This window comes from Bidens hawaiensis, unplaced genomic scaffold, assembly GCF_021521415.1.
Source record: "Bidens hawaiensis isolate Kalapana, Puna unplaced genomic scaffold, B.hawaiensis_p1.1 tig00026469_1, whole genome shotgun sequence".
Lineage (NCBI taxonomy): Eukaryota > Viridiplantae > Streptophyta > Magnoliopsida > Asterales > Asteraceae > Bidens > Bidens hawaiensis.
Window position 1 is genome coordinate 219,622 of NW_027494258.1, and position 26,272 is coordinate 245,893.

General features: G+C 35.1%; 4 protein-coding genes across 4 annotated transcripts; 3 read left to right on the forward strand and 1 right to left on the reverse strand.

Moving 5' to 3' along the window:
* Window positions 1-684: 684 nt before the first annotated feature.
* Window positions 685-1,737, forward strand: LOC143573498 (pentatricopeptide repeat-containing protein At2g18520, mitochondrial-like). Its single transcript, XM_077058362.1, has 2 exons — window positions 685-1,397; window positions 1,467-1,737. Exons 1-2 carry the CDS (start codon window positions 685-687, stop codon window positions 1,735-1,737), a joined length of 984 nt encoding a protein of 327 aa, XP_076914477.1.
* Window positions 1,738-3,276: 1,539 nt separating this feature from the next.
* Window positions 3,277-5,438, forward strand: LOC143573499 (uncharacterized). Its single transcript, XM_077058363.1, has 5 exons — window positions 3,277-3,627; window positions 4,297-4,411; window positions 4,473-4,554; window positions 4,666-4,717; window positions 5,376-5,438. Exons 1-5 carry the CDS (start codon window positions 3,277-3,279, stop codon window positions 5,436-5,438), a joined length of 663 nt encoding a protein of 220 aa, XP_076914478.1.
* Window positions 5,439-6,549: 1,111 nt separating this feature from the next.
* LOC143573501 (uncharacterized) lies at window positions 6,550-11,064 on the forward strand. The gene is made up of 5 exons (XM_077058364.1): window positions 6,550-6,660; window positions 7,227-7,739; window positions 8,421-9,596; window positions 9,686-9,756; window positions 10,806-11,064. Exons 1-5 carry the CDS (start codon window positions 6,550-6,552, stop codon window positions 11,062-11,064), a joined length of 2,130 nt encoding a protein of 709 aa, XP_076914479.1.
* A 1,857-nt stretch (window positions 11,065-12,921) lies between these two features.
* On the reverse strand, window positions 12,922-14,390 carry LOC143573502 (uncharacterized). Its single transcript, XM_077058365.1, has 3 exons — window positions 14,012-14,390; window positions 13,329-13,621; window positions 12,922-13,200 (listed from the first exon to the last, which is right to left on the reverse strand). The coding sequence occupies exons 1-3, from the start codon at window positions 14,151-14,153 to the stop codon at window positions 12,922-12,924; spliced, it is 714 nt and encodes a 237-aa protein (XP_076914480.1). The 5' UTR covers window positions 14,154-14,390.
* Window positions 14,391-26,272: the final 11,882 nt, after the last annotated feature.

Below are 26,272 nucleotides of genomic sequence, written 5' to 3' on the forward strand. Positions count from 1 at the left end.
CCGAGCTTATTGTTGCCCTCGTCCCGGCCCTAATTACATCAAATGTAAATTGAAAACCAATATTTGACTTTATCTGTGTTCTCGAGTTTCATTTAAGGGAGGAAAAGAAAGGAAAATAAGGGATGAAAAATGTTTGTTGTGTTCCTGAGTTTATTTAAGGAAGGAAATGAAAATATAAAAAAGGTGTTGGGAAGAGAAAATAAGGAGTGAAATAAAAAAAATTGTATTTTTCCAAATTAAAAGACCTAATAAGGAAAGAAAATTAAAATGAAAGTGGTGATGAAAAAAGAAAAGGTATAAATGAGGTCGGAAACACTGCTTAATATCCAAAATCAAGCCTCGGAGCTGTGATTCTATGTTGTGTCGGAATTCAAATCAAATGGCATTGTCGCATCAACGATGACCAATAACATGATTCCGGCATGACGATGAAGAAGCTGCTTATCACCAGGTTCCTCACAAACCCTATTTCTCTCAAAACCCTAAACCCTAATCCCCTAATCTCACCAATCGCCTCCTCTTTATCTTCCTCAGTTCAAACCTCCAATCACTCATCGATCAGTTTCCACTAACCCCCAAGTTAATCCACCAATTTCATCCCGATATGTATCGCCCAAATCAGTCTCTCAAATACTCAATTTAATCAGACACACCAACGGCAAGTGCCGATCTGAATTAAACTCAATGGACCCACGTCTCTCAAAGGTTTCAATTTGTGAAATTATTCGGGTTCTGAGCTGCGAGAAGATACTCGCACTGCAGTTTTTCGACTGGGTTCAGGATAATAACCCGAGTGTTTACCGAAACGGCAACGTTTGTAGCTTAATGATCGATAACTGTGGGCGGTTAAACGATTACGACACGATGCGGGCTCTGTTAAAGCGGTTTAAGCACGAGGATATTTGTTTGAACGATAGCGCGTTTGGGTTCTTGCCGGTTCTTGATTCAGGTAAAGCTCGGTCGATGGAATCGGTTTCGTTGGTGGTTAATGTTTTGGGTGAAGTTGGGGGTTCGGTCCGTAGCTCGGGTGTTCAAGCGTTGATTGGTATGTTATGTGGTAGTGATTGTTTTGAATTAGCTGATTATGTGATTGAGATTACTGAAAAGAAGGCTGGTTATTACGCGATATTAGTTCGGGAAAAATTGAAGCGAGGGCGTATAGAACAGGCGTGTGATGTAATCAATCGTATGTGCGTGCAAGGATGTGAGCCTGACACGAAAGTATACAACTACATTTTAGGTAGTTTATGCAAAAACAATAAGCTTGACGAGGCGTTGACGTTACTCGAAGAGATGAAACGAATGGAGGTTGAACCAGATGGGATAACGTTTGAAATATTCATTTCGAGCTCGTGGAGGCTCGGTAAGATGGAGGTTGCAAAAGAGACTTTTGACCGGTTGGTCAATACGGGTCGGGCTCCTAGGCTTTCAACGTATACAGCTATGGTATGAGGTTATTTTAATAGTGGAAGGTATGAGGAGGCGTATGAGTTTGTGCGCAACTTTGAAGTGAAAAAGATGCCGCAGGTGCATAAGATGTTTAGTTTGCTTGCGAGGTTGTATCGGGTGAACGGGAATTTGGATGTTGCGGCGAGGATTATTGGTGAGATGATGGAGAGGGGGTTGAAGCCTGAGTTTAGGAGTTACGTCGAGACAGTTAAAGCGTTAGGGATGACCGGGAGTAAGGATTTAGCGAGTGATTTGAAAACGAAATTTGCTAAATTTAGAGTTGAATGATCGTTCCTGCTGTAATATGATTTTGTTTATTTATCTGTTTTAGGATTTTGATACTGCAACTGACATAAAATCTTTTGCACTACTATTTACCTGATTGTTTTTCTTTTACATGTTAGTATGTTTATTTATGTCTTGGTCTAGAAAATAAAAAGTCACGCGGCGTGCTGAGAAAAACGCATCAGGGGCAAAAGGGGCGCGTCAATTTAGTTCTGGAAAAGATTATCAAATGCTTACTTCTTAGATAGGTTTATGTATAACACAGTGCCGCTTGTTATAAATAAAGCTTATTTGGTTGTATGTAGACGGCTCCTTGAGTACGTGATGCGCGCCTGGACTATGCTTTTGGGACCAAAACACCTTTTTAAACCCAGGTTCCAGTTTCCATTTCAGTTGGGAAGAACCAAGTTGTTCTGAATATGTGAATTTGTGAATCTATGTGATACTATGTTCCTGTTCATTCGTTACTGTCTGTGCAAGTTATGGATAACCAAGTTGTTTATTTTTGGTAAATTGAATTTTAATAATCTCAACTTAATGTCATTGGCCAATAATAATCCGAACTGAGAATATTCTCGCTGGTGGTCTGAACTTTTAAAAAATTTACTCTTGTTGGACATTTGGTAGAAAAAAACTTAACGGTTTAAGTTTTATCCAAATTTCAAACTGATGTTTTATGGCTTTGATTAGAAGGAGGATATGGTCGATTGATGCAACACTTATATCGAAATCATATATTTATTTAGAGGTAAGTTTTACATCAATTAACTTGTATGCTTATTTCAATCAAAAGTCCTAATACATCAGTTTAAAAATGTGGATAAATTTAGCGACGTCAAGTTTTTTTTTAACAGAGGTCCAATAAGACTACGAGAATAAATTTTTTAAAAGTTTGGACCACCGGCGGGAATATTTTTAGTCGGGATTATTATCGGCCAATGACATTATGTTGGGATTATTAAAATCCAATTTGCCTCTATTTTCTATAACATTTTGGTCATTTCAATTAAAACAAACAGAAAAAAAATAACGAACTTGGTTAAAAGAATGCAATAGATAAAATATAAAAATCTTAGGATTTGATACTCAACTAGTCATTATGGTCAAACCTCATTAACTTAAATTGAAATTAACTCTAAGGTTGTGCGTTGTGAAGGCACCGTTAGTGCCATGTGAGCATGATTGCGCCCTCCATACCAAGTATAGGCTCGGCACCCACCCCATAATGGCGTCATTATCCTTTTTCTTTTTTGGAAATCAAGAAAACAATCAATCATAAATTATTAACTTTTCTTTTCTTTTCTTGTAAATAGTTTAATTATTGTTTTAACTTTAATGAAAGTAGCGGCTAGTTAACCCACATGATTTAAATTAAATTAAGTAGATGGCTAGTTAGTTGTGTGACACAGTGACAGTAACAACTAGCTTACGGTGTGTTATTCCCGGACACAAAATAATAATGCACGGCAATGAATTGGTACACTTGTTGTTCACTATCTCAATTCTCATCATCTCATCTCACCTTTACCAAGTGAAGCAAAAATGGCGGCAACGATGATATTATCCTCCCTTACAGCAACAGCAACAGCAACAGCAACAACTAAAACCCCAATTCCTCCATTCTCATTGTGGTCATCAGCTCCATCTTTCAATCATTTGATAACCAGTAGCAGAATCGATCAATTTCCACTGCGAAGTACCCCGACAGACAACAACCTCCTACTCTCATCGTCAGAATTCACAGAGTTTGGTGCGTTGGATTCAGCTTGTGATGTTGTTAGAAGGTTCTATGGAGGAATAAACTCCCGCAACCTCTCCACGGTGGTTGATCTCATTGCCCACGACTGCGTTTACGAGGACCTTGTTTTCCCCCAACCCCTTGTCGGTCGCAAGGTAATTAATAAAATCCAACCCACCTTCATTTCATCTTCACTTTTACAATGGATTTATAGCAGCAAACTTAGGCCTGTGTATGGATAGTGTGTCATTGCCAAAGCCTAAATAAACCACAACATTGATATGTATCTTAATCAAGCCAGCAGTGCCTTTAGGGATGTAAACAAGCAAACCCGACTTCGACTAGGATCATACTCTACTTGTTTTCACTCACAGGATGCTCGTTTCGATCTCCTTTTCTATAGCTCAAAGTCAGCTCGTGAGTCGTTTTTTAAAGCTCGAGCCCGGCTTGTTTACTGTTAATTAATAATTAATTTATATGCACTTTTAATTATTTTTATATATACTTTTTTTTTAATTATAGTTGTTATATATATATCATAATATCTTATTATTTTGTTAGTTTTGTCATATATTTATGTATAATAAATATTACTTTATAAACTATGTATTTAGTACACTAAACAAAAGTTATATACAATAGGCTTGTTTAGGCTCAGCCCGATTCAAGTTTTTAATGAGCCGATCTCGAGTAGCTCACTAGCCATCTTGGATCGTTTACACCCTTGAGTACCGTGCTGTTTCTTCATAAGCCACATCCTAATGTAAAATCACATTATATTTCTATAAGTACACACATTAGAGTTTTCTTGTTTGAGGTTGCAGGCTATTCTAGAATTTTTTGAAAAGTTCATATATACAATCAGCCAAGATCTACAGTTTGTTATTGATGATATATCTGGTGAAGATACATCAGCTGTTGGAGTCACGTGGCACTTAGGTATATTCATTCTTCCTATAAAAATGTTTTCTTTAAATTTGACGGTTTAAAATTACTGCAGAATGGAAAGGAAAGCCTTTTCCGTTTAGCAAAGGATGCAGTTTTTATCGGTTAAAAGTGGTGGATGGGCGTCGCCAAATAATGTACGTGCAAGTGTTTTATTGCATGCTTTAATCGACAAGTTTTTTTAATGTTTTCTTGTACAAAAGATGCTAAGTTTTGGTTTGATGCTGTTTTTGTCTTTCTGAAATCAGTTACGGTAGAGACATCGTGGAGCCTGCAGTGAAGCCCGGAGACTTTGCTTTGGTTTGTAATTTTCCTTTTCTACAAAATTACCAATATCATGTGAAAACTTTTTAATACGCATCAATTAATTTGTCTTCTATTGTTTGACTTTTATAACTAATTAATTTGGGTCGTGCTATAGATACACCACTGATGCTATACAGACCAGATGATGTCATCATACCGGGCGGCATGACAAGGCGAAAAATGGTATACGGGGCCATATTACTTTTTGATTGGCCATGCTAGTCACTTTTGTGTCAAAATACAAAATCACATGTGCCATATGATAGGACGAAAAAGGTCATACGGGCCCGTATGACTCTAACATGAGTCATTTCTTTATCAGTCAAACACATCATACAGGTTGTATGATTTACGACCCAAATGACATTTTCGTCCTATTATACGACCAATATAACTATTATATGGCCCGTTTGACCAATTTTCACCGCCATTAGGCCCTATGAAGCATCGCAGCCACTGGTGTTTAAATAGCGTGTAGTGGCGCTGTTTAGCTCTATCCAATAATCACTATCAAAATAATAATAATATATATGCTTATGAATAAACTTTAGGCGACTTTTTGATTAAATTTACCCTTTTTACTTTTTCTTGATGTTTACTTCTTTTTTTCTTATTTGTGTCACATACACCCTAAGTTAATAATATTGTGCAGGTTGCCATTAGAGGTGTGACATGGCTGCTACAACAGTTTCCACAACTAGCAGAGCGCTTCTAAGTTTCTATAGCTCATGGGATACATGTAATTAAATTGGTAGTGAAAACTATCAAGTGTTGATAAATGATATTTATAAACAAACCACTTAAATAAATAATTTTTTGTTTAAACGTATGTGGACAACAGACTATTATGAAAGACATCGATTTAAAAAAAAAAAAACTAAATAAATAAATAAAATAAGCTAGCCTTTGGTCCTTATTACTAGCAAGCATTGACATTTTATAAAAGAATCAAAAGTAAACATTTGCTGGCTTATTACCTAATATGATATTTGAGGAATTGGGCGAATCCATTTGTGAAAACCATTATAATGATGTCCGACTGTCGACCGTCCAACTAAACGTCGATGAAAAATCAACAGTTTTGATGATAATATGACATAAGGACACATATTTAAACCGTTGGAACGAATTTGCTAGAACACATATGGTTGAATCCAAGTCCAATGACGACAACTATAATATTTGTAATTTTTTAGTAGTTTGCTTTGTGTTTAATTGTTTTGTAAAACATGTTCATTTCATTTAAAACTTATTTTTAAATAAATAAAAATATCTAAAAAGTAAAAATAAATTTAAATTGAGTAGTTTTGTGTAAAACCTAGTCCAGTCGAACTACTCTCTTTCACTAATTCAAAAGTTGGAAACCCTTCTCCCGTCGATCGGCGTATGTGGCCGGAATTGTTCGCCGGCAAGCTTCCATCCAGTTCGTCGTCACCGGCCAATCACGTCACTTCCATTTAATTATTAATAGGGTCAGTCTTTTGCCCTAATTCATTTTCATAACTAACTTATTCAATTACATTATTATGCTTTCTGCTGTAACCTCTAAATTAAATATCCTTTTAACATTAACCAGCCTCATATGATTTTCTACCAGTGTTATTAACATAAAAAATTTGAAGCTGAAAAGTAGTGTTTACATCGAAACTTGAACACACTGATAGCTAATATTTGTTGTATTACTCTGTCATGTTCCAGATCATTTATGAATTTGATTAACAATTTAAGAGGGACTTGTTAATCTTGTGGTTTAATTAATTAATTAATTAATAATAATAATAATATCTGTTGTTGTTATATGCAGGTATAAAATGGTTTGTACAAGGATGAAACACAAACTCAAAGAACCACATAACAAAACCACCCGAGATGACAGCATAAGCCCGCCAAATCCCAACATTTTCAAATACCTAATCTCAGCCCTTGAATCTCGTGCGGTACGTTTTTCTTATTCTGTTTTATACCATCATTACTAATTCTCTATAATTAGGCTTGCAATATAAACAAACCAAAATGCTCGTGAATGCGTTCGTTCGTTTTACTTTAACCGAACAAACATTCTAGATATCAAACACAAACAGCTAAATGAATGGACATAACTGGACACATATGAATAAAACATAACTGAACGAGCAATGTGTTAGGCCTAAGAAGTTACTAAAACTGACTTAAAGGTTGTGGGCCTAAAAATTTAAAAGAATATATTAATGAGTGTGGACGAACAAACTTAAACAAATGTAAGCGAATGAATGCAAAAATAATTATATTAACAAACGTTCACGAACATAACTGATAGAATGAGGTTTGTGTTTATTTTCATTCATTTAACTACATGAACAAAAAAATGTTTTCATGATCGTTCGCTTATTGAATGTATACACATAAACTTACTTCCCGCCAAACTTTTCAGTGAGCGTTTAGTTCATTTACAGGCCTAACACTATTATTAAACTAATTCCAACTTAACTTTCTATTTCTTGTATAACGTTTGGTTCGTTTACAGGATATCAAGACACAAGTTTTGAAAAATGTGTATTATATACTCGTTAAATTATCTTCAAAGAAACCAATTTGTACAAGTAAAGGATCCGAGTTTAACGAATTTGTCATTGAAACTACCGAAGGTGAAGTTAACGTGAGTTTAAGAGAAGCATACACACTCTCGCGCACACTTTTCAAAAATCTTAAAAATCGGTTGAAGCAGTTGCACTCTTCAAAACATGATGTCACTGCCACTCGTACTCTTGAATTGGAAGAATTGAATCTGTTGTTAAGATGTTGTATGGTAACATTGACACTTCATGTGCCACAAGAACATCTTTTGGAAAGTGGGAGATTTCTTCTTTTATTGTTCAAAAAGCTGAGTTTACTTGAAGTAGCGGATGTTAAGAAGTCGGGTTCTTGTCAATGTATGTGTAGTGGCGAAATTACCTCTGATTACTCTGCGGAGGTGGCGCCATTATCGTCTTTAGAGCTCTTTGACACCTGTCTTCCTTCTATCACAACATTACTTGAGGTAATTTAGATTAGGGGTGTAAACGAACGGAGCCTGAGCGCAAGCTCGTCTAGGCTCCATCTCGGCTCGGCTCGTTTATTGTTTGTTAATTAATTTATACCTTAGTTATTTGTATACAACATAATATATATTGCTTAGTTATTTATCATCATAATTTTATATAATAATTTATTAAAATATATATTAAATAAATTAGATAAAAGTTATATAAATAATAGGTTCATTTAGGGTCGTGCGCTAGCTTTTGCTTGATAAGTGAAGCTTGGGCTCAAGCTCGACTTGTTTTTTTATTTATTAGTTAATTTATGTACATTTATATACACTTTTATAGACATTTAAAGTTTAATTATGATTTTTATATATAACATAATATGCATTATTTTGTTATTTTTATCACAAGCTTATATAATAATAATAATAATAATAATAATAATAATAATAGTTACTATAAAAGTATATATTAAGTATAATAAATAAAAGTTCTATAAGAAAATGCTTGTTTAAGCTTGGCTGATTTGAGCTTTTAGCGAGCAGATATCGAGTAGCTCACGAATGACTTGGCTCATTTAAATCCCTATTTCAGCTTTATACATTTATTTTTGTTTAAATCCCTATTATAACTTATGTTTAATCATGAAAATCGGAATATATGATGTTAACTTATGTGCAAATTTAAAACAGGTGATCATAGATGAGCTTTTGGTACACGGTCAGTTAAGAAAGTATCTGCAAATAATTGACTCCTATTCTCCTACAAACGAATGTTTATTTAACGTTAATGCCGATAGCGTTGACTTTGGATTAATAATGGACATCATATGCTCTCATTTTTCACTCTCAGTCTCCGATGACATGGCGCTTAACGAATTTCTCAACCGGTTGACGTGGGCCCGTTCTGGTATTCCCAAACCATCATCACTCGGAATCATTTCTGCCAAAACGTTGCTTCAAAACCCTATTTTCCTTTCTTCACCCAAATTATTGCAAGCTCGTATTGTCTCGTTGGTTGCTGATGTCATCACTTTTGGCACAGAACATGAAACTTACACGCCAGATTGTTACCTCTCGGTATTTGAAAGCTCAGTTATACTCTACACACAACACATGTCCATTTTGAAAACCGATAGCAGAACAACCGATGATATGGGTAATTTGGTCAATAGAAGTCAGCACCCGTCGTTTGAATCGTGTATCAATGCAGACAAATTTGAGAAACTCAGTCAGATGATAGCCAAATTGAACAATTCATGGAAGTCAAATTTGAGAGTGAAGCTTTTTGAGATAAAATCCGACCTTATATCCTCCTCGATGGATTACACACAACAGAATATATGCAAAGTTGATGTTAAATATCAAGATATTATTTCATCTTTCTTAAAACACATGATATTAAAAGCTGCTGATGATGTTAACGTCATCGAACTCCCTCTTGGTTGTGAAGCTAGTCTTCAAGATACAAGTCTTCTAGCATCATTATTAATGCTAATGAGCAACTCACTCATTCAAGCTTTAAAAGTAATGTCATCGCGCAACAAGCATGATGCCATCATGGGAATCATGGCTTGTTTCAAGGAGTTTAGTGTTCGTCTTCCTATTCAAAAATCAACCCATAGCTTGTTGGAACAGAATCTGATAAATTGTAACGAATCAAAACTGATGCTTTTGCATTTTCTTGGGTTGTTATCGTTGAGTTTTGATAGTGGGCTCGGGTTTTTGGTGAAGAGTTGTGTTTCAGTTATAATGGGTTTGTGTAATCTGGTTGCTTTTGAAGAGGGTAATGTGGATGTTTTGAGGATGTTAGTTGAAGGCGAGTCTGAATCGTTAGTATCTGATGGGTCGGTTACTGTTTATAAACAGGTGCGTTTATTGTTTGTTTTGTGTCATTGTGTGTTTATTGTTTTAACGGGTTTTTAATATTATTCTAATTTTGTTAACGAATGATATAGAGTTTTGTGGGAAAATATCATAGTGTTGGAGTGGCTGCGAAGTTTCAGAAGACGAGGGCATCATATTTGAGGTAACAAACAATCAAACATACTGAGTATGTTCAATCAATAGAGCGATGGGTGTAAAGAGCCAAGCCGAGCCGAGCCCGAGCTTACCTAAGTTCGAGCTCAAGCTTGGCTATTTTCGAACTTTATTTCTAACACTCGAGCTCGTCTCGAGAGTAGTTTTTTCAAGATCGGGCTTGGATTGGGCTCAGATGTATATAGGGGTGTTCATTGGTTCTGATATCCGTTTATTCGGTTTTGAATTTTTCATTTTGGCCCTGACTGAAACCAAACCGATCCAAATTAGAAATGTGCCTAATTGAACCGATCCGAATTAGAAATATGTCTAACCAAATCATACTGATTTATTCGGTTTGGTTATCCAATTAAACTGGTTTATTTGGTTATCCAATTAAACCGTTATTATTTGGTTTATTCGATTGAATTCGGTTTGCTTATCCAAATAAGTAAGATTTGTGGAACTGAAAACTGACTTCACAATTCGGTTCGGTTTTTTTCGGTAATGGATATGGTTCGATTTCCCCTTTTTATGCACACCCCAACTTGTATACATTAATTATTTATATGCATTTCTAATTATTTTTTGTTTGTATTGATAATTAAAAATTTTACATACAACATAATATATATACTTATCAGTTGCTTTTATCATAATTTTACATATAATAATAACTATTATATAAATATGTGTTAAATATATTAAACTCGTTTAGGCGCGCAAGCCGGCTCGAGCTCGGTATGTGAAGGTTGGGATCGAGCTAGTTTATTAAACGAGCCTTAATAAAAGCTCGAGCTCATTTAAGCTCGGTTCTAGTTTGCAGCAAGCCGAACACGAGCAACTCATGAGCGGCTCTGCTCATCTACACCCTTGGCCAAACCTTACCTCTATCCTAGGGGATAGAGCGGCTACTCCTGCTGAGACCTGTGGCTAAGTTGGCACATTAAAATTAAGAATCTTAAACTTTAATTTTGGCACTAAAATAGTTGGTTACCTTAAACAAGAGTTTGACCTGTTTTTACATATCTTTGACTTAACACTTGTTTTTTTACCTAGAAATGCTTGTGGTGCAAAGGAAGAAGATATGACATCATCATCAAGAGAAACTTGTAATGGGGAGGTGTACCTGAAGACCCGAAACGTGTGTGGTGATGTCGATGATTTAGCCGACTTTATAGAGTGCCAAAAGGACAAGGACTATGAGGATTGGCTAAAGGGTCGTGATAAGTTTCGAGGGTGGAAATCAGAAAAACGAGTTAAACGGATGCAGGAGAAGAGGAAGCAAGCATGGAGATCCATGATAGGGAAAACGTAGATCATTAGAAATTGGTTGGTAGGTATTATATGTAAAACTGTAAAAGGAATGTTGCCTGTTTTGTTAGCATGGCTAGCATAATTGTAGAGGTAAAATCAAATATTATTCTTGGGGATGGGTAGATGGTTTTTGTTTGTTCATGAGTGACATAAATGAGCAATGACCCTTCAGCAGGTTTGTATAGGAGTGACATATATGAGCAAAGGGCTATTAACACACGATAACAACTAATTACAACACATAAGAAATTTCACAGATCTGAAAATCGACTCATTCGCCTGAAAAGTCGTTTCACTGGTGGTTGATCTCATCGGTTGGTGGTACATGGTGGCTCAGGCAAAAGAAAGAAAACAAAGATGGTGGTGTTGGCAAAACAAAGATGGTGGTGCACGGTGTCGAAGATTGTTGCAGCTAGTGTTGTGGTCGCCGGAAATGCAGAGTAAATGAGTACTACTAAGTTTAAAGAGTTTTGTTTTTTGACTTTTTGTATCAAATTTGGAAAATGTGTTAAGTAGATGGACTATTTGTGTAATTAAAAATAAACGGAGTTAACATTTTGATAGTGTGAGATTATTATTGGCAATAAAATTGAAAGTTGGGATTACCACTTGTTACATTCTTAGTTGGGATTAATATTGGTCAATATAGTTTGGATTATTAAAATCTAGCTTTCCTAGTAAATATTGAAACGTTGGTTCATTGTTAATATGTTATATTAAGGTAAATGACAAAATGTTTATGCTGTCTATGGAAAATATAAAATAAAAAGAAAGAAGCTGGAACATTTTGTCTGCATTATAATTCACTATCAAGGCCTTTATAAAATTCGAGTGTTATAGTATGTTATTTGAACATAAACGAACGTACCACCATACACAATCGGAGTGAAGAGAGATTGAGAGATTAGGGCTTCAAATGATCGTCGATCTTTGAGAGATTGAAAGATTAGGGTTTGAAAATTTTATTATGTGAATCCTACTAGAATTCTTTTTTTAAATAAAAATTTAATTGTTTACATGTAAGCAAACACATAAGATCCATGTTGTTAGTTTTTTTACATGTTGGCATCCACGTCATCACAAACTAACGGAATTAGGCCCCAGTCAGTAAAGGATTAATGGAGGAAAATAGTTTACAAGTTGGGACTGTTGATGAGAAATTCTTAAGTTAGGATTATTATTGGCCAATACATGAAAGTTAAGATTATTAAAATCCAACATTCCTTTTATAATTAGGCAACATATGTTACTATTGTGTACGAATAAAAAACGTCTTAGGTTAAAATGTGTCCAGACAATTACCAAGCTACCCCCTCCACCGCCCCCTTTGTAAAAACAGGAAACATTGCGCCATTGCACTTCGTACACTTGGTACAACTTTCTTATTTCTTATCTGATTATCCTCCATCTAATCTAAACCATTTTGTTTTTTTTAACAATGATTCATATGTTTTAAACGTTATACTTATGACATTGTTACTTACGTACACGTGTTTAGGTAATAAATTATTTATTTATATATATGTTTTAATTTTGTACTGGTTAACTAAACACGTACGTGTTGGTACGTAATATATATATATAACATATACTTTGTCTTATACACGATAGATGGGGAACAACTAAACTAATAGTTCATTCTAACAGCAAATATTTTAATATTTGGATGCGTCATGCATTTAATTAAGCTTTCCATGGTAATAACGATTTGCATTAATTTAATCTTATATGTATATAGTTTACAAGTATTTGGTCTGAAGCTCTCAAAGTTATTCACCAGATTACACCAAGCATATATATAGATAGTACTTATATTACACATAAGTCATATATAATAGATCATACATGGCCAAGTTAATTACTTGCCTTTGGCAAGGAGGCCAATGGTGTAGGAGACATGAACACCAAGTGCAACAATCACCAGAACACTCACACCCACATTTACTAGCGCCTTTCTATCCTCATCCACCTTCTTATTATTCATCCTGGCTACTCCTGCGGGTGCTAAAGGTTTTTGTTTGATTGCTGTGGATGAAGAAGCGGGTTTTAACGGTTCTTGTTTGGTTTTAACTGGTTTTTCTGACGGTTCTTGTTTGACCGGTAATATAATTTCTTCCTGCTTTGTTCTTCTAAATGGCTGTTCATTTATTTTAGGTGGAAGTTGGGCATTAATGGTGGTGTCCATCGACCGTGGTGGAGGCGGGGTGGCGGTGGTGGAGGAGGAGGAGGTGGTGGTGGTGGTGGAGGAGGCGGTGGCGGTGGTGGAGGAGGAGGAGGAGGTGGTGGTGGTGGAGGAGGAGGTGGCGGTGGCGGTGGCGGTGGTGGAGGAGGAGGTGGTGGTGGCGGAGGCGGTGGTGTAGTGCTGATCTTCCTAGGCATTGTAATTGTTAGTATGCCACCATCAAATTTTGCACTAATACGCCTCATTTCACAGTTTTCAGGAACTCGATAATCTTCTTGAAACCGACTCCATTTATTTTCAGCAATCAAATGCTCCCCGCGAACTCTAACGATATTCACATCTTCATTTGTCGCCTCAAGGTATTCTTTTTGGAAACCTTCAAAGATTTAGTTACACTTTAAATACACAAATGGGGTCTCTTTGTATAATTGTACATGGGTAACATCTTAAAACTTTTTCAATTTTTATTTTCTATTTCCCCCCTTTTAGTTTTCTATTTCTTTTATGTTTCGATATAAGTTTTATTAAAAACCGAGTTTTATTCAATGTAACGTGTTTTTTTTAAATTACGAGACCAAAAGTAGGTTATTTGAATAAAACTCGGTTTCTAATAAAATATCATACCAGAACATAAAAAGAAGTAAAATAAAAACGTGTGTCTAGAATTTTAAAAGTCATTACGTATTCCATGTAATTAAAGAAAAACTAAATTAAATATGAAAATAAACTGAAAAAAATAAAAATAAAATAAAGTTGGCAAAATTACCAGGAAGATATAAAAGAAGAGTGTCATAATCATCTTCTTGTCTCCATTCAGACATGGGTTTGAAGTCTTCGTAAACTCGACCGGGGATCAACTGAGGCGGACGGCTTGGATTAACCCTACCACCCCTTCCTCTCATTGCCATTATTGTTGTAAATTAAATTGTTGGCTTGAGTTTAATGTTTTTTACAGAAGGAAAATGGGTTGTGTATATTATATGTGTCAACATCCATGCATGTATATATATGGTGTTAGCTAGCTGATATGTATGAAAGATATTTTGTTGGTTAGGGTTTATGTTTGCTTGTGGGCGAAGGTATTCCAAAATGTTTGCTTGATGTAGGGGGTATGTATTCTTGCTTGGGAGTTTAATTAAATGCTTGTTGGTTCATATTTCCTCGACTAGACTTGACCCAATTGTAATGCATAAAGACCTACATGATTTCCATGGTTTATTGAAATGCATAAAAAAAAAATTGGTACCAATCTTACAACTTGTGCAATCGAAATTAATACTGACTAAAATAATTACTTTCACCAATGGTTACATATGTCGAAGAAAGTGTTGGAATCGGTCTGCCCAAAACACATATTATTATTGATATGGTTAGTACGTTATGATCCAAGTCGGGTCATACCCAATAACAAGCTAGACAAACACCAATATTATTTGTTTATGCATGATATGATCATAGTAAATAAATAATAACACTTATGTTATTTGGAAAGGGTTTCTAAATACATTATACTTGTGAAATAAATAAATCATATGGATGATTTATATTTTGAGAGAAGAGCATTCCATATTGTTATTTAAGATGGTTAAGTAACAATATGTGAAAATTGTTACCTAGCATGTTACCTATACTGTGTTATTGTGTATAACACAATGTAAGTGTATATAACACAATATAAGTTATATAAGGAAACTTTGAAAAATAATATAATAATAATAAGAAAGGGAAGGAAGGTGACGTAGGCTGTCGCGGTCTACTCAAACAATTAATTTAAAGACTTAAATACCTATAAACTAGTACGGGTAAGTAATGTCGTCTCCACAGGGACTCAAGGAAAGTGCAAGTTTATATTTTTAACTAATTAATTATTAACTAAAGTGGACATACGATGTCAAGCGGTTTTTAGAAAAGATTACTTAAACTAAATGATTACTTAGGAAAACTTTGTAGACAATATTAATAAAAAGCATTCATTCTAGGTTCGGGTAATGTGTTCTTCAATTTAATCCTAGATTCACTTGTCTTGATTGCGCAGTAATTACTAGACCTAGTAGTTTGATTGTGATGACAACGATACCCTAACCGAATTGTTGACGCAATTAAACTCGATTTACACAATTACCAATTTATGTTTTATGATAGCTGATTAAATAACATTAACCGATGATTCTTAGTTCAATTACACAAGAGCCTAACCCTAAATGTTGATGAACAAACCAAACAAGTGATGTACTAGTCAAGAATCGCAAATACAAATTGTTTAAACAACCAAGCAATTAATTGAACAAGATAAAAGCAATAAACTAAATCAAGTTCATAATCATTAAGCACATGAATCTGGTCTTAAGGAGAATTACACAAACCCTAGCCTAGAACGAATACGAACAACTTAGCCGAACATGATCATGATGCCAAAGCACTTATCTTTGATGAACATGCAAACCTGAGATGAACCGGAAACCTTGGAATGGTAGGAAATCGCCCAACACAGCCTCTTTTGCCTTTGGAAGTTGTTATCTGCCGAATGGTGGGGTTAATGGGTTTATATAAGGCAAACCTAATTTTTGCCGACTTTAAGCATCTTCGCGTATCGCGAAGGACAAAATAGTCGGGCCTGATTTCAGCAACTTCGCGTATCGCGAAGTTGCCCCTCCTGCATCTTTGCGTATCGCGAAGATGCAATTTCACAAGAATTATTATTTTATTCTCCATAATGCCTCGTTATGTGTGCACTTCCAATCTTGCACTTCTAGGTTTTCATTCCAAGCCCATAAATATCCTCGATAGGCTCCATAACTTCCAAGTTCCTGAAAACACATAGCAATGCTTGAAGTACCATAGTTCGTTCGTTTATTAACCTAAATATAACTAATTAATATACAATAATAACTAACTTTTACCCAACCATCAGAAGCCCCCCCCCCCTCTCTCCTTCTTAGTTTCTTTTGTTTAATATTATTATTTCAAGTAGTGGGTACATGCAAGGGTTATTATTGGGTATCTTGGGAGGTGCCTTCAATGACCTCCTAACTCTCTCTCTCTCTCTCAAACATAACACAACCCACAAGTAACAAAACTCCTCCTTTCTTATTTCTCTTTGAAATATGCCAAGGGAAGGAACCACAAGGAGGAAGATTACAAGTGTAAATCCTAGCTAAATAAAGGTGTATTGTCGGGAGCTTGGGATATGCAAGCTTGAGGAACTCCTCATTGAAGTTCTTGCCTTCCAATCATCCTCTTCTTTACCTGGATTTTGTTTTCTAGGAAGGTATATTAACATGCATCAATTTCTTATGGTTGCGTGTTATGGTAAGTATGTATTTCGTATTTGGATCCGGGCTTGGGTTTTGCATGTGTAAAATCGGTTTTATTCATATCATATTAACAAGATTTAAAACTTTATTCCGTTGCATTTTAACATAAAAGAGGGTTTTATGGCTTTGATAATCTTGTTAAAACTCAACAGAAAGTACCTTGGTAATCAGGTCATGGGTAATTTGATTTCCGATAGATTACCCGGAGTATTCTATCCGGTGGTAATCATTGATGGATTGTTGGTGGTCCTTTTAAATTTATATATTTTCTTGTCATATTGGATTCCATCAGTAATCGCAGATGGAAACAATACATACGCTAGTGATGTTTACTGGATGATACTCATTTGTGTAGTAATGTAAAGTTAATTGGTGTACCTATGTGTGATCATGGTAGTCTTTCATCATTGTTGTTATACGTTAGCTAGAACCTTTTATAGATCAAGTACCCCATGCGTGTCCCAGCTTGTACAAACTCTGCGCATAGGACTATAAAAATGGGATGTGAATACATTTATGTTGATAAGGTTTTAATCGTTTATGTATATATTGTTGGACTCGGTATGCCCAAGACACATATTATTATTGATGTGGCTAGTACGTCATGATCCAAGTCGGGTCATACCCAATAACAAGCTAGACAAACACCAATAATATTTGTTTATGTATGATATGATCATAACAAATGAATATTAACACTTGAGTTATTTGGAAAGGGGTTTCCAAATAAAATGTAATTGTGAAATAAATAAATCATATGGGTGATTTATAATTTGAGAGAACGCATTCCATATTGTTGTTTAAGAGGGTTAAGTAACAATATATTAAGCATGTTACCTATAATGTGTTATTGTTATGTATGACACAATATAAGTGTGTATAACACAAAGCATTGTGTATGACACAATGCAAGGTACATATATATATGGAAAGTATGAAAAATAATAAAAACAAGAAAGGAAGGAGGATCCCCCCCCCCTCTCTCTCCCTCTTCTCTTATTTTATTATTTAATCTCACTTAGTGGGTACATGCAAGAGGGTTGATTGGTTGCCTTGGGTGGTGCCTTTCATAACTCTTTCATCTCTCTCTCTCTCTCTCACACACACAATAGACTATTACACAAGACATCAAAAATACTCTCCTTCTCTTCCTTTTTTTGAATTCGGCCAAAGAACAAGGAACAAGAAGGAGGTGCTTTCAAGTGTAAATCCTAGCTAATCAAGGTGTATTGTCGGAGGCTTGGGGTATGCAAGCTTGAGGACATTCCCTTTGAAGTTCTTGCTTCCAACCATCCTCTTCATCACCCGGTTTTGCTACGTGAAAAGTAGTCTTTACATGCATGGACTCTTAGTGTCATGGACTCTTAGTGTCTTTACATGCATGGACTCTTGGGTTTTGCATGTGTAAAATTGGTTTTATGCACTATAAACTAACAATATTTAAAACTTATTTCCGCTGTGTTTTTCATAAAATTGGGATTTTATGACTTTGATAATCTTGTTAAAACCCAACAATGGCATCAAGAGCCGCTTATACGGATGCATGCTTCATTAGACCCAAAAAATTTTGGGTTTATGGTGGGGTTTACCATATGGCCGAAAATTTTAGGGGTTTTGGTTACCCCATGGTTTTCAAGGTTATACTTTACATGCATGTGGTAATATTGAAAAACTAAGTCATTTGGATGATTAATTGTGTTGTTTGAACAAAACCCTGAACTTTCGGTTTTGTCAAGTTTGGCCGAAAGTTTCAAGGGGTAAAGGGGAACCATTTGGGTCTTGTGTTATTGCATATTTGGATATGTAATAAATGTTCATAACTTAGCCATGGCCTTGTGTTTGGTTGAATGTTTGTGTTGTTATGTTTGTTCATTCAAATGGTTGTTTGTTCATTCGATATGGTTGTAATATTTATTTGGGTTTGTAATCTATTTATTCATCTCAATTGGTTTGTAATAATAAGTAGATTAGGTGCATTTCTTTTACTAGAAAAATGTATTAGGATATGTTTTGTAAAAGAAGATGCAAGGAAGAGATCCCAAATAAAATGATGGAGACCACAACATGGGGGTGAACACTTGGAGCATTTGGATGCGGGATCAAGTGGGAGTTCACCGACACAAGCTCATGCCCTTTTGAGTCCCTTAGGAGAGACCTTTTGACACACTTGTCTTCGGTCAACAAGTGTAGTCAACATTAGAAGGGTATGGTTATGAACTTGTGGTTGTATGTTTTATGCTTGCATGGTTGATTTACTTTTGTTTGTGTTATTGCAATGTGGTTTGCTAACAACTTAAAATCAACAACTAGCATAAAATTGGTTCCTTAGAAATCGTTAGGTAATAAAAATTGGTTTTATTAAAGGCTAATGATTTCATAATAAAATGGCTTTTATTAATAGGAACTTTGAAAATAGGTTTTTCAACTAAGTACCATACATTTGAATGCATGCAAATGGAAGGTACATAAAAGGTTTTCCAATCTATAATTTAGAAAACTAAAATCCCTTTTATGAAATAAGTTGAACACTGTCCTTTTATACAACACTCGAATCACCTGGGAACTCGATGTGGGATAAAGGTCACCTAACCGCATTGGAGGAAACTTGTGAGTTTGAGGTGGGTTTGCCATATTTGTGGGATAAAGGTCACCTAACCACTTGTATGTGTAAACTCACATGTGTGCATAAGTAGGACGACTTAAATTGGAAACCATGTGAATAGGGTCACCGAAGCATGGCGTACAATGGTGTTGATGGGATTAAACATGCCGACTAAACATAAGATGTTTAAGCGATCCCATAAAACTAGAAGTTGCAAACGGTTGCAATCGTCAAACGTTGACTACCATGTTAATTTAAATAGTAGGATAAAGGTCACCTAACTACTATTTGAATGTAACGTTGGGTTCTAGATTTTAATCATTAATTGTCTTGGAGACATAAAGGGTATTAAATATTAAAATTAATTGATATCGAGAATACTAAAATTGAACTTTGTTATATTTGTAGATGGCCGCAATCAATAATCCACCTAACGTCATTATCCCACCCGTTAATAACCTATCACTAAGATCTATTCTCGATAAGGATCGTCTAAACTATACCAACTTTATGGATTAGTATCGAAACTTGAGAATCGTTCTCAAGCAAGAAAAGAAATACTACGTATTAGAGGATCCTATTCCCGATGAACCTAGCGTTGACGATGTCCAAGATCATAACGATTGGGTTAAGCACAATGAGGATTCGGTGCAAGTTTCTTGCCTCATGTTGGGAACTATGATTCCCGAGATTCAAAAGGATTTTGAACTTCATGGGGCATACGACATGATCACCCAACTTAAGGAAATGCTCCTTACACAAGCTAGGGTGGAACGCTTCGAAATGGTTCGAGCGCTTCATGCACGTCGAATGGAAGAAACCCAATCGGTCTCATCTTATGTGCTTAAGATGAAAAGCCACATTGATCGTCTCGAGCGCCTTAATTGTCCCGTCTCAAAAGAGTTAGCCACAGATTTGATCCTAAATGGGCTAACCAAGAAGTTTGAGACTTTTATTATGAATTATAACATGAATGGGTGGGACAAGAGTGTCACACCCCGACCAAAGACGGCGGAACATGCCGAGGTGTAACGATTGTCCATAAGCACATGACACTAATTAAAGTGACAGTATTTAATAAACTCATTTCATTTCACAACATCGAAAATGTCACATAACAGTTATCCATAAAATAACCATAAACAAGATATCACAAAATATGGCAAATTGATATTGTTCATTTTTACTAATATCCTAAGGTCTTTGATGTCGTTTTCTTCACAATCATAAATCAACCAAGATGCAAACCTGCAACATTTCATAAAATAAAGTTTGTCAACACAAAGGTTGGTGAGCAAAAGTTTAATCATATTAGTATATAATAAAGATAGCCACAAAACTTGCATACGAAACGATAAATAAAAGTGGTAATTTGGATAAATAGATATCGCTAAACACATTAGCGACACCTAGCTATAAGGGGATGCCAAATAGTCTAGGATTTTATAGTTATCGTTAATTGCATTACGTTAACGACACCTTGCTATAAGGGGATGCCAAATAGTCTAGGATTTTATAGTTCCACCAACCAAAAGCGATAAACTCATAGGCATATAAGCATAGACACCAAATCGAGCAATTATTTAGGTAAAGTATACAACTACGTTTGTGGTTTAAGATTCAAATATAAAACATTTTGTTGAATAAGTATGAAATGTCACCCCCAAAATAAAAGATGGAAAATGGGGTATGAAGTACTCACCTTGAAGTGGTAAACTTGAAAGATGATAATTTGGAGATTTGTCGGAACGACGAGTTTAACGCACAATGCCTAAAAAGAAAAGAAGTCTTGAATTTAGAAAGGTTGTCTTGAAGGTCTTTAAACAAAATAAATGTTGAGAAATGTAAATAATTAAAGTTCAAGGTTTAAAATGTGACTATTTAAGAATTTATAATAATAACCCTTTAAAAATGTAAGTTTGCTCGAAACCGGGTTAAAGTATCTAACCTTAATATTTACTCAACCTATGTTAAGTAATAAGGTGGGTAAAATGCAAGAATGCAAATCCCTTTGGAATAAAGATACTTAAACGGGTTTTTTTATCGAGTGTTCGGGTTGTCGGTTCGGGTCTTGATAATTGGTCAAACCCAAAGTCAACTTTCAAAAATATTGAATGTTATGAGATAACTCAATAAAATTTAATAAGACTTAACCAAGTATGTAGTTCCATTGTTTTAGAACTAACAACGCACGTTAAGCGAGTGTTCGGTTTTGTCGGTCCAAACTTTGTTATGAGATCAAGTTGGATCCAACATTTCCAAGTACAAAAGAAAATATTTAAAAATCAATTTGTAACTATTTTTAAAAGAAATATACAAGTCTTGATGGCTAAAAAAACACACTTGTGTGTCTTAAGCGAGCAAGAATCGGTTTGGTTCGGTTTCCATCTTACAACAAGTTCATAGATGGTTTCCACATGTCCAAACACTAAATAACTTGTATAATAATGTAAAAATAAAAAAAATGCCAAAAGTTAACAATAAAGTCTTTAAACAAAAGTTTGGTTTTCGGTTCGGATCGTGTTTCGGGTTAAGACCGAGGTAAGATTCTACAAACCCATAACCATAGAATTTGTAAAAATGATTTTAGAAACTTAGATCTAACACTAAGTATGTTTAAACAAACAAAACTAGTAACAAAGTTCGGTTTACGGTTTAGAGCTATTTACGGTTAAATCGAAGCATAGACTCTTAAAAACCCATAACCATGGAACTTGTAAACATGACCAACAAACTAAAATAAGCAAGATTAATATGTATGAACAAGTTATATAGATGTATATATATCAAGGACACGAAGTCCTCTATGAAGCCTTGTCTTATGGGGTCTGAAACCTCACCGACCGGAATCGGAGAAGTAACTACCAAAGGTAAACAAGGGGTGTATATTATATATATGTTGCAAACCATAAACAAGTATTAATAAGGCTACATAAACTAATTAAGATGAAAGACCAAAATCCTTCAATAACACTTAAGAAGATAACCTTGAATCTTTGATGTTTGAGAGAGTTTTTTTTTGGAGTTGTAGCAAGGGAAAATGAAGAGGAAATGTGGTATATATAGGGTAATGTTGGTGGTCAAATATGGGTGTGAGACACAAGAGTTTTCATGCAAAATGGATCAAGACAAAAACACAAAACAACAAAAAAATAAATAAATAAATAAATAAATAAAAATAAAAATATGATGTTTTCAAGACCCAACAAGTGTGAAACAATATTTGACCGCCAACATTACCCTATATATACACCACCTTTCCTCTTTATTTTCCCTTGCTACAACTCCAAAAAAAAAACTCTCTCAAACATCAAAGATTCAAGGTTATTTTCTTAAGTGTTCTTGAAGGATTTTGGTCTTTCATCTTTATTAGTTTATGTAGCCTTATTAATACTTGTTTATGGTTTGCAACATATATATAATATACACCCCTTGTTTACCTTTGGTAGTTACTTCTCCGATTCCGGTCGGTGAGGTTTCGGACCTCATAAGGCAAGGCTTCATGGAGGACTTCGTGTCCTTGATATATATACATCTATATAACTTGTTCATACATATTAATCTTGCTTATTTTAGTTTGTTGGTCATGTTTACAAGTTCCATGGTTATGGGTTTTTAAAAGTCTATGCTTCGGTTTAACCGTAAATAGCTCTAAACCGTAAACCGAACTTTGTTACTAGTTTTGTTTGTTTAAACATACTTAGTGTTAGATCTAAGTTTCTAAAATCATTTTTACAAATTCTATGGTTATGGGTTTGTAGAATCTTACCTCGGTCTTAACCCGAAACACGATCCGAACCGAAAACCGAACTTTTGTTTAAAGACTTTATTGTTAACTTTTGGTATTTTTTTATTTGTACATTATTATACAAATTCTTTAGTGTTTGGACATGTGGAAACCATCTATGAACTTGTTGTAAGATGGAAACCGAACCAAACCGATTCTTGCTCGCTTAAGACACACAAGTGTGTTTTTTTAGCCATCAAGACTTGTATATTTCTTTAAAAATAGTTACAAATTGATTTTTAAATATTTTCTTTAGTACTTGGAAATGTTGGATCCAACTTGATCTCATAACAAAGTTTGGACCGACAAAACCGAACACTCGCTTAACGTGCGTTGTTAGTTCTAAAACAATGGAACTACATACTTGGTTAAGTCTTATTAAATTTTATTGAGTTATCTCATAACATTCAATATTTTGGAAAGTTGACTTTAGGTTTGACCAATTATCAAGACCCGAACCGACAACCCGAACACTGGATAAAAAAAAACCCGTTTTAGTATCTTTATTCCAAAGGTATTTGCATTCTTGCATTTTACCCACCTTATTACTTAACATAGGTTGAGTAAATATTAAGGTTAGATACTTTAACCCGGTTTCGAGCAAACTTACATTTTTAAAGGGTTATTATTATAAATTCTTAAATAGTCACATTTTAAACCTTGAACTTTAATTATTTACATTTCTCAACATTTATTTTGTTTAAAGACCTTCAAGACAACCTTTCTAAATTCAAGACTTCTTTTCTTTTTAGGCATTGTGCGTTAAACTCGTCGTTCCGACAAATCTCCAAATTATCATCTTTCAAGTTTACCACTTGAAGGTGAGTACTTCATACCCCATTTTCCATCTTTTATTTTGGGGGTGATATTTCATACTTATTCAACAAAATGCTTTATATTTGAATCTTAAACCACAAACGTAGTTGTATACTTTACCTAAATAATTGCTTGATTTGGTGTTTATGCTTATATGCCTATGTGTTTATCGCTTTTGGTTGGTGGAACTATAAAATCCTAGACTATTTGGCATCCCTTTATAGCAAGGTGTCGTTAACGTAATGCAATTAACGATAACTATAAAATCCTAGACTATTTGGCATCCCCTTATAGCTAGGTGTCGCTAATGTGTTTAGCGATATCTATTTATCCAAATTACCACTTTTATTTATCGTTTCGTATGCAAGTTTTGTGGCTATCTTTATTATATACTAATATGATCAAACTTATGAATTGCTCACCGACCTTTGTGTTGACAAACTTTATTTTATGAAATGTTGCAGGTTTGCATCTTGGTTGATTTATGATTGTGAAGAAAACGACATCAAATACCTTAGGATATTAGTAAAAATGAACAATATCAATTTGCCATATTTTGTGATATCTTGTTTATGGTTATTTTATGGATAGTTGTTATGTGACATTTTCGATGTTGTGAAATGAAATGAGTTTATTAAATACTGTCACTTTAATTAGTGTCATGTGCTTATGGACAATCGTTACACCTCGGCATGTTCCGCCGCCTTTTGTCGGGGTGTGACAACAAGGAATGGTGAAAGATACTTCATTACTTTTATCGACGATTATAGTCGTTATGGGTATGTGTACTTGTTAAGACACAAAGATGAAGTCTTTGAAATGTTCAAAGTCTTCCAAAATGAAGTACAAAATCAACTCGATAAAACCATCAAAGTACTTCGTTCGGATAGAGGAGGTGAATATCTAAGTGATGCTTTCCAAGAACATCTTAGGAGTTGTGGGATCATCTCACAACTTACTCCTCCCGGAACACCACAACACAATGGTGTGTCCGAAAGGAGGAATCGAACTCTATTGGATATGGTTCGATCTATGATGGCTAGAAGCACATTGCCTCTTTCATTTTGGGGTTTCGCTTTGCTCTCCGCGGCTCGTATTCTAAAATGGCCCCAACCAAGAAAGTGGACAAGACACCTTTTCAAATATGGAATGGAAGGGCTCCATCATTATCATATTTAAAGGTATGGGGTTGTGAGGCTTATGTCAAGAACAACACCCAAAACAAACTTGAAAGTCGATCCACTAAGTGTATCTTTGTAGGATATACCAAGGACTCCATGGGATATTATTTCTACAACCCAATCAAGCAAAAGGTGTTCATTGCTCGAAAGGCCGAGTTCATGGAAACTAAGTTCCTTATGGAAGGTACTAGTAGAACGGTGGAACTCGAGAAGGATCGAGAACCACAAGCCGATACACGTTTGGTTGATACTAGCAATCAACAAGAGGTTGTTGAGAATGATCAAATGGTTGATCAAGACACACAAAACGTTCGCAAGTCCGGTAGAATTAGTCATCCACTCGAAATATGGATTTTTCATGGATGGATGCTATGTGGTAGATTCGGATGAACCCACCATATATCATGATGCAATGTCACAATCCGATTGTGAGAAATGGCTTGAAGCCATAAACGTTGAGATGCAATCCATGCATGACAACCAAGTATGGGATTTGGTTGTACCACCTCTTAATTCCAAACCGGTTGGAAGTAAGTGGTTTTCAAGAAGAAAACCGATATGCATGGAAACTTGGATACTTATAAAGAAAGACTTGTAGCAAAAGGTTTCACTCAAACTCAAGGGTTGATTATGATGAAACTTTCTCTCCCGTAGCAATGCTAAAGTCTATTAGGATATTGTTTGTCATAGCCGCACATTATGACTATGAGATATGGCAAATGGATGTCAAAACCGCTTTTCTAAATGGGCATCTTGAGGAAGATGTCTATATGGTTCAACCCGAAGGTTTTGTCGATCCACAACATCCTAACAAACTATGCAAGTTAAAGAAATCAATCTATGGATTGAAACAAGCATCTAGAAGTTGGAATCACCGTTTTGATGAAGAAGTTAAGAAATTTGGATTCATCAAGAATGGTGATGAAGCTTGTGTGTATAAGAAAGCTAGTGGGAGCATCATTACCTTCTTAGTATTGTATGTGGATGACATACTACTATTTGGGAATGACATTCCAACCATGGAGGGTGTAAAAGCATGGCTTGGAAGTTGTTTTTCTATCAAGGATCTTGGTGAAGCCGCCTATATTTTGGGAATAAAGATCTATAGGGATAGATCAAGGCGGTTGATAGGTTTAAACCAAAGTGCATACATTGACAAAATCTTGAAGAGGTTCAAGATGGAGAACTCTAAGAAAGGTTTGGTACCTATTCAAAGAGGAACGATATTGAGTATGTCTCAATGTCCAAGCTCGAAGGAAGAGCAAGATAGAATGAATAGGATCCCATACGCATCGGCTATTGGATCCATCATGTATGCAATGGTATG